The 16,147-nt window shown below is 62.8% G+C and overlaps 9 protein-coding genes and 1 non-coding gene across 11 annotated transcripts; 5 read left to right on the top strand and 5 right to left on the bottom strand.

Moving 5' to 3' along the window:
- Positions 1 to 21: 21 nt before the first annotated feature.
- Positions 22 to 913, bottom strand: RDO1_1 (Glyoxalase domain-containing protein RDO1). Its single transcript, XM_062775561.1, has 2 exons — positions 375 to 913; positions 22 to 338 (listed from the first exon to the last, which is right to left on the bottom strand). Exons 1-2 carry the CDS (start codon positions 773 to 775, stop codon positions 314 to 316), a joined length of 426 nt encoding a protein of 141 aa, XP_062631545.1. The 5' UTR covers positions 776 to 913; the 3' UTR covers positions 22 to 313.
- Positions 914 to 1,156: 243 nt separating this feature from the next.
- METAP1 (Methionine aminopeptidase 1) lies at positions 1,157 to 2,686 on the top strand (the record flags this gene model as incomplete). Its single annotated transcript, XM_062775560.1, has 8 exons — positions 1,157 to 1,221; positions 1,263 to 1,315; positions 1,355 to 1,356; positions 1,395 to 1,452; positions 1,504 to 1,629; positions 1,667 to 1,758; positions 1,792 to 2,337; positions 2,390 to 2,686. 8 exons carry the CDS (start codon positions 1,157 to 1,159, stop codon positions 2,684 to 2,686), a joined length of 1,239 nt encoding a protein of 412 aa, XP_062631544.1.
- A 59-nt stretch (positions 2,687 to 2,745) lies between these two features.
- Positions 2,746 to 3,183, bottom strand: BOL3 (BolA-like protein 3; the record flags this gene model as incomplete). Its single annotated transcript, XM_062775559.1, has 3 exons — positions 2,746 to 2,775; positions 2,813 to 2,940; positions 2,991 to 3,183. The coding sequence occupies 3 exons, from the start codon at positions 3,181 to 3,183 to the stop codon at positions 2,746 to 2,748; spliced, it is 351 nt and encodes a 116-aa protein (XP_062631543.1).
- A 381-nt stretch (positions 3,184 to 3,564) lies between these two features.
- On the top strand, positions 3,565 to 6,100 carry Ap2b1 (AP-2 complex subunit beta). Its single transcript, XM_062775558.1, has 7 exons — positions 3,565 to 3,664; positions 3,720 to 3,845; positions 3,883 to 3,945; positions 3,981 to 4,057; positions 4,100 to 4,251; positions 4,316 to 5,450; positions 5,505 to 6,100. Exons 1-7 carry the CDS (start codon positions 3,643 to 3,645, stop codon positions 6,000 to 6,002), a joined length of 2,073 nt encoding a protein of 690 aa, XP_062631542.1. The 5' UTR covers positions 3,565 to 3,642; the 3' UTR covers positions 6,003 to 6,100.
- A 2,822-nt stretch (positions 6,101 to 8,922) lies between these two features.
- Positions 8,923 to 9,017, bottom strand: LOC62_07G009015. Its single transcript is given in 2 exon segments — positions 8,923 to 8,962; positions 8,980 to 9,017. It is a non-coding gene; the product is annotated as a tRNA-Leu (tRNA).
- A 153-nt stretch (positions 9,018 to 9,170) lies between these two features.
- Positions 9,171 to 10,183, top strand: HSD2 (11-beta-hydroxysteroid dehydrogenase-like 2; the record flags this gene model as incomplete). The annotated part of the gene is made up of 1 exon (XM_062775557.1): positions 9,171 to 10,183. The coding sequence occupies exon 1, from the start codon at positions 9,371 to 9,373 to the stop codon at positions 10,181 to 10,183; it is 813 nt and encodes a 270-aa protein (XP_062631541.1). The 5' UTR covers positions 9,171 to 9,370.
- An 82-nt stretch (positions 10,184 to 10,265) lies between these two features.
- Positions 10,266 to 10,996, bottom strand: LOC62_07G009013 (uncharacterized protein). The gene is made up of 4 exons (XM_062775556.1): positions 10,917 to 10,996; positions 10,594 to 10,878; positions 10,456 to 10,518; positions 10,266 to 10,417 (listed from the first exon to the last, which is right to left on the bottom strand). The coding sequence occupies exons 1-4, from the start codon at positions 10,975 to 10,977 to the stop codon at positions 10,287 to 10,289; spliced, it is 540 nt and encodes a 179-aa protein (XP_062631540.1). The 5' UTR covers positions 10,978 to 10,996; the 3' UTR covers positions 10,266 to 10,286.
- Positions 10,997 to 11,288: 292 nt separating this feature from the next.
- Positions 11,289 to 14,756, top strand: PMT2 (Dolichyl-phosphate-mannose--protein mannosyltransferase 2). The gene is made up of 5 exons (XM_062775555.1): positions 11,289 to 11,903; positions 11,951 to 13,763; positions 13,800 to 14,059; positions 14,097 to 14,605; positions 14,641 to 14,756. Exons 1-4 carry the CDS (start codon positions 11,643 to 11,645, stop codon positions 14,112 to 14,114), a joined length of 2,352 nt encoding a protein of 783 aa, XP_062631539.1. The 5' UTR covers positions 11,289 to 11,642; the 3' UTR covers positions 14,115 to 14,605; positions 14,641 to 14,756.
- DFR1 (Dihydrofolate reductase) lies at positions 14,142 to 14,755 on the bottom strand (the record flags this gene model as incomplete). The annotated part of the gene is made up of 2 exons (XM_062775554.1): positions 14,142 to 14,605; positions 14,641 to 14,755. 2 exons carry the CDS (start codon positions 14,753 to 14,755, stop codon positions 14,142 to 14,144), a joined length of 579 nt encoding a protein of 192 aa, XP_062631538.1.
- Positions 14,757 to 14,938: 182 nt separating the features above from the next.
- On the top strand, positions 14,939 to 15,961 carry arc3_1 (Actin-related protein 2/3 complex subunit 3). 2 transcript variants are annotated; one of them, XM_062775552.1, is made up of 5 exons: positions 14,939 to 14,968; positions 15,009 to 15,111; positions 15,158 to 15,241; positions 15,293 to 15,502; positions 15,601 to 15,961. In XM_062775552.1, exons 1-5 carry the CDS (start codon positions 14,963 to 14,965, stop codon positions 15,798 to 15,800), a joined length of 603 nt encoding a protein of 200 aa, XP_062631536.1. In that variant the 5' UTR covers positions 14,939 to 14,962; the 3' UTR covers positions 15,801 to 15,961. The 2 variants fall into 2 exon arrangements, with proteins under 2 accessions (XP_062631536.1, XP_062631537.1); XM_062775553.1 differs by having other exon boundaries at positions 15,158 to 15,502.
- Positions 15,962 to 16,147: the final 186 nt, after the last annotated feature.

Raw genomic sequence — 16,147 nt, 5'->3', positions numbered from 1 at the left:
AACGCCCTCATGCATCGCATCGCCGTGCACCTCGCATCACATACCACCACACCATCCCCATCCCCAACAATGACGCAGGCATTACCGAACGAATACAAATCTCGGAGATCCGTCACCGCCGCGTATGTCGCCGACGCCTCATGGACCCTTCGTGGTCCCTATCGTCCCACCTGGTCCCACTATTCTCATGCAAGATCCGGCATGTCATCGGCACTGACATGGTGTCACCACGAGGTTATCCGGCGAGCTGCGCGAGCAGCTGGCGTCGTGCACGCTCTCTGTGCTGCACGACCGGCCTCCGGCCTCCGACCGCTCACTTCTGCTTGTAGTTGGACAGCCTGGCGTCGTCAGTGGCGCCCGGCAGCAGCACTCACTCGACGAGGTTACCGTCCGGGTCGTAGAGGTAGACCGACTCGATGGGTCCGCGCGCGCCAGTACGCGGCACGACCTCGCCTCCCTCGAGGATGGTCAGGCCGGCCGCCTGCAGTCGCTCGCGGACAACGCGCACGTCATCCTCGACGACGAAGCACAGGTCCGCCGAGCCCGTCTGGACGTTGGTCGCCTTAGGGTCGAACTCGGACCCCTTCTGGTGCAGGTTGATCTTGGACGGCCCGAAGCGCAGCGAGTGCCGCTGCGTGTCTGGTGCGCTGGCCGGCGAGAAGACCTCGTGCCGCATCCCCAGGCGCTGGTAGAATGTGATCGTGCGCGGGAGCGACGCGACCGTCAGCACGAGGTGGTCGAGGGACGCGATGGTGCAGATGGCGGCGGCTGTCATTGTGCTGGCTGGCCTGAGCTGGGCTGGGGTGGGGCTAGGACTAAGGGGGCTGTACTTGCTATCGCCGCTGTGTGTCGCTGCTGCCGCTGGCTATTTATGCTGCTGGACTGGGTGCTTCGTCTCGACGCCGGCCCGCTCTCTGTCCGTCGTCGGCTCGCATGCGATCATGAGTCAAGCGAGCGACGGGGCACCACCGCCTAGGCACTGACAGCAAGCACCACTCGGTGGTCGCCGGCCACTCCGTCGTTTCGGCTCACGGCTCACGTGACCAATTTGCAGATCGTCTGCGCGCCAACTTCTTCTTCACGTCGTCGGCGGCGGCTTAGTTGGCGTACTCGGCCCTTTGCATCGCATATACACACCACTAATACAACAACAACAATGACCCTCTGCACTGGCTGCCAGGCAAAGGAGGCCTCGCGTCTCGAGTGCCCTCACTGCAAGAAGTGAGCGCGGACCGTGCTTGGACAACCGCTGACATCGCCAGGTTGAATATCGCGGGCAGCTTCTTCTGCGACCAGGACTGCTTCAAGAAGAACTGTGAGTGGCAGCATTTGATGGCATAGCTGACTTCCACAGGGGTATGTATATGCTTGTGCTACGCGTAACTAATCCCCAGGGAACACACAAGCTCATCCACAACATTGTCAAGATTGCCGCGGACAATGAGGACACGAGTACGTGGTGGCGACTCCTTGCGATGGACGCGCCGCTGACATGTCAAACAGAGAACTCGACCCTCCCCGCCTCGATGCGCGGCTACCAGTTCACCGGCACACTGAGGCCAGTCTACCCCCTCTCAGCGAAGCGTGAGGTGCCCGCGCACATCGAGCGCCCCGACTACGCCGACCACCGTGAGTTTGCGATGGGCGGGAAGTGCTGACAGAACAGCGCAGGGATGGAGCGCGTGCGAGGCCGTCCGCGAGCGGTCGGTCAAGATCCTGACCCAGCAGGAGATTGAAGCGATGAGGACGGTGTGCAGGGTGAGTAGGAGGCGAAAGCAGCGCTGACGGCAGCTCTCGCGCGAGGTCCTCGACATCACTGCCGCCGCGATCCGCCCCGGCATCACGTCGGACGAGCTCGACGCCATCTGCCACCAGGCATGCATCGACCGCAACTGCTACCCCTCGCCGCTCAACTACAACAAGTTCCCCAAGTCGGTGTGCATCAGTGTCAACGAGGTCATCTGCCACGGTATCCCCGACCAGCGGCCACTGGTCGAGGGCGACATTGTCAACCTCGACGTGTCCCTCTTCTACAAGGGCTTCCACGGCGACCTGAACGCGACGTACCCCGTCGGCAAGATTGACCAGGAGTCACAAGACCTGATTGACACGACCAAGAAGGCGATGGAGGAGGCCATTGCGCTGTGCAAGCCCGGCGTCCCCTACCGCGAGATTGGCAACAAGATCGAGTCCATCACCAAGCCCAAGGGCTTCAGCGTCGTCCGCCGCTACACCGGCCACGGCATCCACAACCTGTTCCACTGCAACCCCAACATTGTGCACTACGCCAACTCGAAGATGCCCGGAAAGATGGAGGTCGGCCAGGTGTTTACCATTGTGAGTCGTGTGATTGGCCAGCCAGCCGTGCGGCAACTGACAATCGCTCCAGGAGCCCATGATCAACCTCGGCACCGCCAACCTCGACCACTGGCGCGACGACTGGACGGCCGTCACGCTCGACGGCCGCCGGTCGGCCCAGTTCGAGGAGACGATCCTCATCACTGAGAACGGCGCCGAGATCCTCACCAGGATACCCAAGAAGAAGAAGAACAACAAGAAGAAGAACAAGAAGTCGGGCAACGGTGCGGCGGCTGCCGCTGGCGCCGCTGGCGGCGACGATGACGACGAGGTCGACACGCCAGTGGACACGCCCAACGGCGCCGGCACGCCCGTTGCCACAGACTAGTTTTGTTTTGCCAGCGACAGCACAGACTGGAGTAGAGGCCACATATGCATTTTTCTTCCCTATGCCGCGTCCTCTGGGATTGTCTTGAGCTGGGGGTTAGCGAAAGCACCAAGGCCGTCGACTCACTTGCAATCCGTGGATCCCCTTAATGTCCTCCTTCAAGCAGTCGTTGACGAGCTTGTGCTGCTTGACCATGGAGAGGCCCTTGAACTCGGGGGACGAGACGGAGATGGCGTAGAACGAGCCGCAGCCGCCTGGCGCGGATGTCAGCTTGCCTCCCCCTTCTTTCGTCCCCCAAACCCACCAGACACGTCCTGCACCTGCAACTGCGTCCCGGGGAAGCGCGCGGCGAGCTTATCCCAGATGACCTTCTCGCCCTCTCCCAGGCCGGTGGGCACCTCGCGCGCGGGGATGGAGTAGGCGCGGTGCGCGAGGCGGAGGGTCGTCGATGACGACGAGGAGGCTCTTGTTGCGCGCGAGAGGAGGCGGAGGGACATCATGCTTGTGTAAGGTGTTGGTGGGTAGGTGCTGCTGACAAAAGTCGAGCAAGATGCCTGCGGCGCGATGGAGAAGCCGAGTGCCGCCCCGACGGTCGGCGGGAGCATTTACTTGCCGAGGGTAGGTCGCGGGTGGACGACCTGAATACTGACGGCGTCACCGCGACGACAACGAGACGAACGGGGACGTGCGGTGCGGCAGCATGACTGCAACGTTGGCATCTCGCTTTCAATCAACAACAACATCAACGTAGCAGCACTCACGACACGACCTAGCGACGCAGCATACGATCACGCTAGACGACCCGACCCCCTTGGTCAGCGCACGCACACTACGCGCCGATACCCCCCCCCCCCCCCCCCCCCCCGCGGATCGATCAGCGAGCATCCGCCTAAGGCCTCCTGCCTCGCAGCTGGCATCCCTCCATCTCCCTCCTCCCACACAACTAACATCCCACCATGGCCGACGCCAAGCTGTTCAGTGAGTGCTTGCGCGCCGCCCTCGACCTCGCGCTGACGCGCTCGCTCGCGCCCAGCCCGCACCAAGATCCAGGACTTGCGCGATGAGCTCCGCAACTCCGGCGACAAGAAGGACAAAGGCTACGCGCGCAAGAAGACGGCGTTGAAGAAGATTGTCGCCAACATGACGATGGGCAATGACAGTGGGTGTTAGTTCGTCTGATGTTGCTCACCCGCCAGTGTCGCAGCTCTTCCCCGACATGGTCCAGTGCATGCAGATCCAAGTCCTCGAGATCAAGAAGAGTGGGTTGGAAAGAGAGTGCAGAGCTAACCCGCAGTGGTATACCTCTACCTCGTCAACTATGGCCGGTCACGGCCTGAAGAGGTCGCGCACGCCATCGGCGGCTTCCTCTCGGTATGTTGAGCCACGAGAGAGAGACGGCGCTGACAACGGCAGGACTGCGCAGACCGTAACCCGCTCATCCGTGCGCTCGCCATCCGTACCATGTCGTCCATCCCGCTCCCGAGCATCATCCAGGCGCTCGTCGACCCCCTACGCCACGGCCTCGAGGACCAGGACCCGTATGTGCGCAAAACGGCCGCGATTGCGTAAGTGTAGCGGGGTGGAGTCAGAGCTGGGGTGCGGCAATGAGACAAACTGACGCTCGCGCAGCGTCGCAAAGCTCTACTCTTCCGACTATGGCAAGAAGATGATTGAGCGCGAGAACTTTGTCGCCATGCTCCGCGACCTTCTGGCCGACCACAACCCCACCGTTGTGGCCAACGCCGTCGCGGCCCTGATGGAGATCTCGGACAGAAGCAGCGACATTACGCTTAGATTAAACGCCACGGTTGCCGGCAAGCTCGTCGCCGCGCTCGGCGAGTGCTCAGAGTGGGGACAGGTGTACATCCTCGACTCGCTCCTCTCGTTCATCCCCCAGACGTCGCTCGACGCCGAGACGCTCGCGGAGAGGATATCCGTCCGCCTGCAGCATGCCAACTCGGCCGTCGTGCTCACCACCGTCAAGGTGATCCTCTACCTCATGAACTATATGGAGGACGAGGACCTCATCCGCATGCTCGAGCGCAAAATGGGCCCTCCCCTCGTTACCCTGCTGTCTACTGGACCCGAGGTGCAATACGTCGCCCTGCGTAACATTCTTCTTATTATCCAGCGCCGCCCGGCCATCCTCGCCAACGAAGTCAAGGTCTTCTTCTGCAAGTACAACGACCCGATCTATGTCAAGCTCGCCAAACTCGAGATCATGTACCGCCTTACGCGCGAGGAGAATGTCGGCGAAGTACTTGCCGAGCTCAAGGAGTATGCGTCCGAGGTCGATGTCGACTTTGTGCGCAAGGCGGTCCGTTCGATCGGCCGCTTGGCCATCAAGATCTCCGGCGCCTCCGACCAATGTGTGCTTGTTCTGCTCGACCTTCTCAAGACCAAGATCACGTACGTCGTCCAGGAGGCGATTGTCGTCATCAAGGACATCTTCAGGCGATACCCCAACAAGTACGAGAGCATTATCGGCACGCTGTGCGAGAACCTCGACGTGCTCGACGAGCCCGAGGCCAAGGCCGCCATGATCTGGATCGTGGGCCAGTACGCCGACCGCATCGAGAACAGTGACGAGCTGCTCGAGGACTTTTCATACGCATTCAAGGAGGAGCCGGCCGAGGTGCAGCTCGCACTACTGACAGCTGTCGTCAAGCTGTTCATCAAGCGGCCGACGGCCGCGCAGACGCTCCTGCCAGAGGTGCTCAAGCTTGCGACCGAGGAGGCCGAGAACCCCGACCTGAGGGATCGTGTAAGTGGCGGCGTGGTGTTGTGTTGATATACACCAGCTGACTCGACCCCACAGGGATTCATGTACTGGCGACTTTTGACCACCAACCCGACTGCTGCCCGCGAGATTGTCCTCGGCGAGAAGCCCGTCATCTCGACGGAAACCGACCGCATGGTCAAGGGTATGCTCGACCAGCTCCTCCTGCACACTGGAACCCTCGGCTCCATCTACCACAAGAACCCCGAGACGTTTATCCGTACCGCCAAGCCACGGTACCTGCCCGACTCGCCAGCGCTCAACGCGTCGTCGAGGCGGCACCTCGTCATGCCAAGAGGCGCGCCGGCGTCGAGCTTCAACCCCAAGTCGGTGCCAGTACCTGCGCGGCCAACAATGGAGGCTGGCAATGGGACTGGCAACGGCGGCAGTGGCGGTGAGCGGGCCGATACGCCACAGGGCGACTTGTCGGACGACCCGTACTCGCAGCTGGCGGATCTCGACCTTCTTGGCGGAGGAGGCAACTACCAGGCCGATATGCCGCGGCCGCGTGGGGGCACTGAGGACTTGTTGATTTAGTATACGTAGAGGCGGCGCGAAGCGCCGTTGTTTATGATGGCACGGCGTGGTCGTGTGTGGTCGATGCACGTCGATGATGCATGCGATGAGGCATTGGATCGGGTTCGAGGCACGCTGCACGTGGCTTGGCAATGAAAGCCGTCGAGAATCAGGGCGGGGCGACTTGCGGGACGGACGGTCGACACTTTGGGTTCAGTAGACGTGGTCAGACTCGCACTTGTCCATCGTCCATCACACCGGTGCACAATCAGCATCGCACGCAGCACGCCGACACTCGCGGCGACCACAACCCCGGGCAACAAGTTCACGACAGCACGACGACTGCGCCGCCCATTCCCGCCCACACCCACGGCGCGAGCGACCCCCCGATGGGCCAGGAAGCCGGGCCCCGACGAGAGCGATAACGCGTGCGCGAGCGAGCAGCTATAGCAAGCAACATCGCACCATGCCACCGCCAAAGTATGCGCCGCTAGGCGACGGCACGGACGCCGGAGTGGAGATGAGCGCGCCCCCGCCGCCTAAAAGCGTCGCCGACGCCGACGACGACTCGGACTCGGAGACCACCACCTTTCCTCCGCCGACGCCGCCGCACGCCGCTTCTGGACACGTACGCTCCGCGTCGCAGGGGAGCCACATGGCCACTGTTGCGCAGAAGCGCGCGCTGTGGTGGCGTAATGTTGTGATTACGGGCATGTTTATCCTGACGTGGTGGGTGTCGTCGCTGGCGGGGCGGGGCATTGCCTCGCCCCAGCTCGCCGCGAGCTCGCGCTGACGCGCTCGCTCGCTCGCAGGTACCTCTTCGCGACCCTCCTCTCGCTCTACAACAAGTGGATGTTCGACCCAAAACACTACGGCTTCAGCTACCCGCTCTTCGTGACGGCGTGGCACATGGTCGTGCAGTTTCTGCTCGCGCTCACGATCCGGCTGATCTGGAGCGCCAAGTTTCGGCCGGTGGAGAGGCCGACGAGGGGGGAGTATGTGTGAGTAGCGTCGCGCGAGCGGAGCGAGCGAGGCGGGCACGAAGAGCGCAGACGCGTATGCCGTGACGCGCTCGTGTGCGCCGATTGTGATGGGGAAGCCGCGTCGCGCTGTGTACAGCCACGCCCACGCGCACAGCTACTAACCACCCGCCCAGCACCCGTATCACACCCACCGCAACGGCTACCGGCGCCGACATCGGCCTGTCCAACCTGTCCCTCAAGACGATCGACCTGAGCCTGTACAGTGGGTATAACACGACGACGAGTAACGCCGCCGCAGCGCTGACGCGCTGCTCTAGCCATGGTCAAGTCGTCCGCCCTCATCTTCGTCCTCTTCTTCGCCTTCCTGTTCCGCCTGGAAAAGTTCAGCATCCGCCTCGTCGGCGTCATCGTGCTCATCTCCGCCGGCGTCTTCATGATGGTGTTCCAGGCCAAGACGGTCAACATCCCCGGCATCATCATGGTGCTGTGCGCGAGCGCGATCGGCGGTCTGCGCTGGGCGCTCACCGAGCTCATCATGCACAAGAAGGCCATGGGGCTGAGTAACCCCTTCGCGACGATTTTCTGGATCACGCCCATCATGGGCGTGGTCCTCTTCATCGTCAGCCTCGCGGCCGAGAGCTGGACGGATATCTTCAAGTCGGCCTTCTTCGCCTCCCCGCTCGAGGGCATCAAGACGGTCGCGGTGATTGCGTTACCCGGCTGCATTGCGTTTGCAATGGTCGCGAGCGAGTACTTTGTGCTCCAGCGCGCTGGTGTCGTCCCGCTCTCGATCGCGGGCATCTTCAAGGAGGTGTCGACGATTACCATCTCGGCGTGGGTGTTTGGCGACCAGCTGTCTGAGGTCAAGATTGTCGGTGTGGTCGTGACGATTTGCGGTAAGTGGGCTCCGGGCACCGCGCAGCGGTGACCGCGGCAACCACCTTGGCACCCCCCGCTCACACCCACTTCAGGCATCGCCCTCTACTCGTTCCACAAGTACCGCAAGAGCATCAGCGCCGACGTCGAGCTCGACGCGCGCGGCGACCCGATCCTGCGGGACGACGACGAGCGGCGCCCGCTCACGTCAGAGCGGCACGAGTATGCCCCGACAGCCGACTATGCGACGTCGCCAAACGCCTCAGGTGTGCCCTTGCACACATTAGACGGGCCTGCGCAGCATGTCGTGGGCGGCGACGACGACGAGGACGACAACGACGAGCGCCGCCACAGCGGCGACGAGACGCCCGCGTCTGATCGCGAGGCGGAGCGCATCACTCGCCTCCGGGACGACTTTGAGGGCTGGGACTCTGTGCATGTCGCCAGCGACAACGAGGAGAGCGAGGCCGCCGACGACGACGTGAGCCGGCACCGCGTGGAGCGGGTCGGCACCGGCTCGCGATGGAGGGACTTTTGGAACAAGTCGATGTAGCGGCAGGTGGTGGTGGCTAGACGACGACGTCATGATAGATAGACATGTATCAGTGTCGCGGCGGGGCGGGGGTGCGTGTGGGGGCATGAGTGTAAGGCGTACTGTGGCGTGTGCATTTGCGGACGCCTTGCCCGCGTCCCAGGTGGCAGATGTGCTGCCACGACCGCGGCCTCGAGTCCACGCACAACCTGCGGGCGTGTGGACAGTGCTGACGTGTATGCAGTGGCGGGGCGCAAGCGCATCCAAAGGAGTGGCATCGCCACAACGAACGACCACCTTCCTACCTGCCTTACTTCACCCCAACTCTGGTCGATTCTCGCACATTAACCTCGGCCACATGCTAGCAAGCTGACACAGCGCTGAGCAATACATCAAGAGTTGGACGCCGCATTATCCCAGGGCCAACGGGCATTAACGGGATTTTAATTGAATTTTCACCTTCACCTTCACCTTCCCTGCCTTCCCTAGTCCACCTCCCCCATCCCGCGAACACCAAAAGCATTGGCTTGGGAGGAAGTGAATCCTCGCTTGACGAGAGTGGGATTCGAACCCACGTCCGAAGACTGCGGATATGCAGAGTTGCACACCTTAACACAGCGCCTTAGACCGCTCGGCCATCTCGCCGAAGACGAAGTTGCGGGCTCGCGGACAGGTGTGAGCTTGCCTTCGCCGCCGCGGCCGCTGCGGCGTCTTGCGCTACTCCCCGCACGTATGAATGCCGGTTCCCAGCACGATATAAACTAGCAGGACGCAAGTCCCCCAGCGCCGACGTCATGTCCTTGTCCTCACGAGCTCTCATCGGAGCGCTCGTTGTGCTCTTTCTCGCCCTCGTCCTCGTTCCATCCGGCACCATACAGTCCCTCCGCGCCGCCGCGCCGCGCCTCGTCTCCCGCAGTAGCATCCGCCTCGCGCCACTCCAGGCCCTCCTCTCGCCACTTGTCTGCCCGCCTCAACCCGCCCCCGCGACCACCCGCACAATGTCCTCGTCCTCCTTTGGCTTCGAGCGCTGGGACCCCAACGGCGCCGAACTCATCCTCAAGCCTTCGCGCAGCCACGCCGACCCGCGCAGCCTCAAGGGCAAGCGCGTGCTCGTCATCGGCGGGTCGGGCTCCGTCGGCAGCCACCAGGTCGACGGCTTCGCCAAGGCCGGCGCGGAGGTGCTGCTGGCGAGCAGGAAACTGCCCAACGCCGAGGCGGCAGCCAAGGACGCTGCGAAGCGTGTCCCCGGGGCGAAAATCATCCCGGTCGCCGGCGACCTCGGCACGTTTGACGGTGCGGCCAAGTTCGCCGACAAGGTGACGAAAGACCACGGGCAGGTGGACCACGTCGTCGTCGCCATTGGCTCCTGGTGGTCAGGCCGCGGGCTGTGGGATGTCCCGCCCGACGTGTGGCAGCGCTTCTTTGTCGACGTGACCACCGGGTACATTGCGAGCCTGCACGCGTGGCTGCCGCGCCTGCCCGAGGCCGGCGCGATGGTGTGGATCCTCGGCGCGAGCGGCGTCGTGCCCGTCCCTGGGGCGGGGCCCTTGTCTATGGCCCAAGCGAGCCTGGTCATGGCGCAGCGCGTCGTCGAGGCCGAGACGGGCGACTCGCGCCGCCTGTTCTCCATCGTCCTGGGTAACCTCGCCACCCGGGAGCGGCCGGGCGCGCCGTCCTCGTGGATCTCGGCAGACGAGGCCGCCGAAGTGGCTGTCGCGCTCGCTGCGCGCCCGGACGCGCCGAGCCAGGGCGTCGTTATTCGCCATCGCACAGCGCTCGACTCGGTGCAGAAGCGCCTCGGGCTCAAGTAGAGTTGTGTAGCAGTGAGATATGAATAGTTTGTGTTAGTATCACGCGGGTCAGCCTGCCACGACCCAAACCCTGCCAACGCAATGCCCATGCAATGCCGATACATCATGCCTCGGTCGCCTCGGCGGCGGCCGCGGGCGCCTCCTTGACCTCCTCTGCCGCCGTCTTGGCCTCCTTGGCCCCCTTGACCGGCGCAATCTTGTTGTACACGTGTGCGGGGAGCGTGGGGATGCCGTCTGCTGTCAGCCGTGTCCAGAAGCACGCAAAGACTCACACTGCACCTTGTGCGAGACGTAGGTGTGCGCCAGCTCCTGCTGTCCGAAGCGGATACACCGGCCTGGGGGTGTCAGCGGGGTCCAGTGTGGCAGACTCGGCTTCACCAGCCCGCGCCTCCGGCGCGTGCTTCACTCACCAACAATCTCCACCGCCGTCTGGTCCGTCACCTTCTTCCCCTGCGCGCGCCAGCTCTTGAGCACCGTGCCGAGCTGCTGCAGGTCCTCGACCGAGTCGGACAGCTGGACGACCTTGCGCAGGTCGCCGATGCGCACCGACGTGCGGTTCAGGATCGAGTCGGACAGGGCAGCGCGGCGCGCGCCGCGGTCGCCCGACGCCGCCTCGACCTGCGCGCCGTCAAACAGGTCGCCCGCGTCGTCAAAGTCCTCCTCCTCGAACTCGACGGCCTTGGCCTTCTTCGCGGCTGGGAGGGTCAGCTCGCTCGTGTTGCGAGTTACGTACCCGGCGCGGAGGTGTGCAGTGACCTCAATGTTGCTGGGGCGAGGCGGCGGAGGGCGAGCATTGTGTATGTGGAGTACTGCTGTCGAACGCTCGACTTTTAGGAGTGTTCATCTTGAAATGTTGAGATTCGAGGCCGGATGGAAGCGGTTGGGCTGGTGCGTGGTTTCCACGTGGCAAGAAAAAGGCTCGAGAGGCAGTTGTCGAGCCTTGCTGCCACGAGCCTATTGGGATTGTCGTTGTCGTCGTGTCGCGCGTTGTCTTGGAACTTGCGACAATCGCCCCTGTACGCGAGTGCCTGCCTGGCAGACAGCCCGCCAGCCTGACCGCCTGCCCGCACGCACAATTCGGGCACGCCGCCTCCTTGCCCCTTGCCGCGCACCGAGCACTTTGGCTGCTGCAGCTTCAGCTCTCACACCGCCTCACATCACTCGTCTTGCGCCGCAGCCCGACCGCCCCGCCCCGTCCGTTCGTCACTCTCCTTGCAGCACCCATCTTGCCTTCCCTGCCGACACCCCGCCCGCCCCGCCGCGCGCCACGACGTGTCCACATCTAGGATAACCCAACCTGCAAGCCGCTCGTCGCTCGCACCGCAGCCGCCAGCCAGCCAGCCAGCCAACAAGCAGCCACCAGCCATCTACAACCTCGAATCCCACTCCCACCACACACCACCCGGCCACCCACCTACTTCAACTCTCTGGCAAGAGGGCCTTGCGTGCACTCCACCTTATGCGGTCGACAACGCACCGCCGAACACATTACCACGACGAGGACGATCTAGCCGACCCCCGGCCGTGGGAGACACGTGTTCCACCTTCCACCTACGGCTCATCACAACAAGAGCACCCAGACCTCCCCCTCTACGCAATGGAGGACGAAAAGAAGCAGCTGCAGCCCGATGACCAGGGCAAGTGGGACAAGGGCCACGGCGCTGGGCCAGGTGTAGGAGGCAAGCGCGGCCTGCCCCCAAGGCAGCGCGTCGAGGGTGCCGTGAGTAACCAGTAGACTGTCACCATGGTGCTGACCACCACCAACAGTGGGGCATCTACGCAGAGTACGAGGACTGGATCTGGGCAGGCATCTACACCGCCCTGTCAATGCTCACGCGCTACTGGCGCATCGGCGCGGCCAACTTTGTCGTCTGGGACGAGGCCCACTTTGGCAAGTTTGGCTCCCACTACATCAACCGCGACTTTTACTTTGACGTCCACCCCCCGCTCGGCAAGATGCTCGTGGGCCTGGCCGGTATCCTGTCGGGCTACAACGGTGGCTTCGAGTTCAAGTCGGGCGTAGAGTACCCTGACGAGGTGCCGTACGTCGCCATGCGCGTGCTGCTCGCCTCGTTTGGTGTCGCGCTGGTGCCGCTGGCGTGGTGGACCGCGGGCGAGCTGGGCTGGTCCCGCTTCACGCGTCACTGGGTCACCATCTGTGTGCTGTGCGACGTCGGATGGCTCTGCATCTCGCGTTTCATCCTGCTCGACTCGATGCTCCTCTTCTTCACGTTCACCACCTTCCTCGGCCTCGTCAAGTTCCACAACCAGCGCCACGACCCCTTTGGCGACGACTGGTGGATCTGGCTCGTCTTCACCGGCTGGTCGATCGGCTGCGTCTGCAGTGTCAAGTGGGTCGGCATGTTTGTCACGGCCGTTGTTGGTCTCTACACCATCGAGGACCTTTGGGACAAGTTTGGCGACCTTTCGATGCCGATCCGCACGTACATCAAGCACTGGGTCGCGCGCATCGGCGCTTTGATCGTCATGCCCTTCCTCATCTACGCTGCGTGCTTCAAGATTCACTTTTTGATCCTCAACCGCTCGGGACCCGGTGACGCGCAGATGAGCTCGCTCTTCCAGTCGCACCTTATCGGCAACGACTTTTCAGAGTCTCCCTTGGAGGTGGCTTATGGTTCCAAGGTGACTCTGAAGAACTATGGCTACGGTGGTGGTCTCCTCCACTCGCACGTGCAGACCTACCCTGTTGGATCGCAGCAGCAGCAGGTTACGTGCTACCACTACAAGGACAGCAACAACAACTGGTTCGTCTCGCACCCCCGCGACGCCAACCCGCGCCCCGACGAGATCCAGTACCTCAAGGACGGTGACACTATCCGTCTCGTCCACGAGGCGACCAGCCGCAACCTCCACTCGCACTACGTCCACGCCCCTGTCACCAAGGAGTGGTGGGAGGTCTCGGGTTACGGCAACGCCACGATCGGCGACGACCATGACAACTGGGTGGTCGAGATTGTCGACGACACGGTCAGCCGCAAGAAGTCCAAGGACGGCATCGTCCACACCCTTACTACCCGTCTGCGTCTCAAGCACAAGACGATTGGCTGCTACCTCCGTGCCGCCAACTCGGTCCTTCCTCAGTGGGGTTTCAAGCAGATTGAGGTCTACTGCCAGACGGCCGTCGACCCCAAGGACGTTCACACGTTCTGGAACGTCGAGTCGCACTGGAACGAGCAGCTCCCTCCGGGTAATGTCAAGCTTTACAAGTCACCCTTCTGGCGTGACTTCTCGCACCTCAACGTTGCCATGTGGACCTCGAACAATGCTCTTGTTCCCGACCCGGACAAGGAGGATGTTCTTGCTTCCAAGCCTTCCGACTGGCCTCTGCTCCACCTTGGTCTGCGTATGTGCGGCTGGGGCGACCAGCAGATCAAGTTTTACCTGCTTGGTACGCCGATTATCTGGTGGTTCAGCACGGCGTCTCTGCTCCTCTCTGGCCTCATTGGCCTGTGGTACGTGCTTCGCCAGCAGCGCCACTACAAGGACTGGGCTCCTGGAGAGTTTGACCACTGGGTGTATGTTGCCAAGGTGGCGTTCTACGGCTGGGCCTTGCACTACTGTGAGTAGGCGTGTGTTGCAGAGACTGACCTCCCAGTGCCCTTTATGATCATGGGCCGTGTGACCTACCTCCACCACTACCTGCCCACATTGTGGTTTGCGGTTCTCATTGCCGGCCACGTCCTCGACACGTGGTTCTTCAACAACCAGAAGCTCTCGCCGACGACCAGGCTGGCCTGGTTTGTGCTCTGGACTGCTGCCGTTGTCATCAACTTTTGGTGGTTCAAGGACCTCGCCCTGGGTATTCACGGCCCGGTCAACGACCACAAGGGCTGGCAGTGGCGCCGTTCTTGGAACGTAAGTGTATGTGGCCATGGATTATGCTGACATTCAGATCTACAACGGCGTGTAAACCAAATCTCATGTGATGGACAAGATGCTATAGATCCTTGACCCACATTTCAAACCTGTACCGTATCCCCTTTTCCTCCACATCGCCCTCGGGCACCTCCCATCCCACCCACTCGCGCAGTTCGGCGTGTGGCGCTCGTCGCCAACGCTTGTCGGTCGTAAAATCGTCGAGGAAAGCATCGCATGGCAGAGATTCTAGCACGCGGGTGAGGAGCACGCGGTCGACGTGTTCTGGCAGAGACTGGTTGTAGAGCTGGGCGCCGCCGATGAGGAAGGTGCGATGTGTTGTGTCGGGCACTGAACTGATGGCTGCTTCGAGGGATGAGTGCGGGGTGGTGAGGTGGGCGTCTCCGACGTCGACACCGGCGCGGGATACAACGAGGTTGTGGCGGTCTTTCAGAGGGCGGAATTTTGATGGGATGCCGTCCCAGGTCTTGCGGCCCATGATGACTGCGTTGTGGGTGTTGGTGGGGAGGGCCTCGCCGGTGGTCACTGGGGCGTGAGTGGTGGTCGGTTGTGTCGCTCACCTCTGGCAAAGTACTTCATCTCGCCGGGCAGGCGCCACGGCAGTCCGCCGTCGCGTCCGATTCCATTGTCGAGGGTGGCAGCGACGACGGCTGTGATGCTGCGTTTTGGGGCCATGTTGTGGGTGAGTTGCAGAAATCAATGTGAACGCGTGAAGTGGCCGACGCGTCAAGTGGTTACATGGACGGTGGTATGTGGGAGGGCGGCTTAAGTGGGGGCGGTGCGTCATGCCTCGTCCCCACCCCTGACGCCGACGACGACGAGACGACATCGAGGTCGTCACCGTCACTCGAGCTCGCTCTCTCATCAACCAACTCATCCACCATGCCCGTGAGTACCGCGCTTGTCCAGGACCCAGCTCACGCGCCAGGCCTACCACTCGGCCTTTAACGACGACCCATCCGTGCGCACGGCGGGCAACACGGCCATCCTGCCCATCAACACCAAGATCCGTGGGCCTGCTCCGATTGCCGGTGCGTCTGCTGCCTCCTCGCCGACGACGTGAGCTCACACACCCAGACGACCCATCGCAGCCCGACATTATCGAGGAGGCGCTCGACCTCTTCCGCGCCAACTGCCTCTTCCGCAACTTTGAGATCAAGGGTGGGGAGGGACGAGAGACCAAGGATGGACGGCTCGCTGACGCTCGCCCAGGCCCCGCCGACCGCCTCCTCATCTACCTCATCCTCTTCATCTCCGAGTGCTTGACCAAGCTGGCGCCGACGCCCGGCCGCCCCAGCCCAGGATACACAGAAGCGGTCAAGCAGCTGTCCACGCTCGCCGTGGACAACTTTGCGCTGCCTGGCGAGCCCGGGTTCCCCCTCAACTCGATGTACCACGCGCCTGCGAACCGCACCGAGGCTGGTGAGTGCTTGCACACCCGCGTAGCGGGCGTGCTGGGCGCCGCACTACCACATCGTGGCCGCCGTAGGCGCCCACTGACCGCCGCTAACCACACCCAGACGCCCTCCGCTCGTACCTCACCCAGACCCGCTCCGAGCTCGCCCTCCGCCTCGCAGACAGGCTGTACCCCTACGAGCAGGTCCTCGGCGCTGACGGCCAGCCGACGGGCGCGCAGGGCCCGCGCGCGACCAAGCCGAGCAAGTGGTGGATGTCGTTCCAGAAGCGCAGGTTCATGAACCGGTCGCTTGGTGGCGCGTAAGGCGCACGTCGCGAGTGAGCGAACGACGCGCGAGTCTGTGAGCGAGTAGGCCGCCCCGCAGGCTCAGATACGCGCTGGTATACTATGCCAGATACTCCCCGCACTAGGCGGCGGAGAGCGTGCCCAGAGTAAGACGATTGAATGCAAGGCGTAACGGTAGAGGGTGGTTTGGGCTGGGAAGAGGGAGTCCTGAGGTGGGGCTGAGAGTATCGCTTGCCTTGGGAGCAGAGTTAGTGGTCCCCAGCTGGCCCACAAGTACCCAGGCTGGCTTCTACCGTGGCCTGCGCAAGAGCTACCGCCGCGCGGATCTGTGGCAGACGGGAGGCTACTCGACAAAGTGGCTGTCG

Source organism: Vanrija pseudolonga, chromosome 7 (genome assembly GCF_020906515.1).
Source record: "Vanrija pseudolonga chromosome 7, complete sequence".
Classification (NCBI taxonomy): domain Eukaryota; kingdom Fungi; phylum Basidiomycota; class Tremellomycetes; order Trichosporonales; family Trichosporonaceae; genus Vanrija; species Vanrija pseudolonga.
This window is presented reverse-complemented; position numbering and strand designations above follow the sequence as displayed.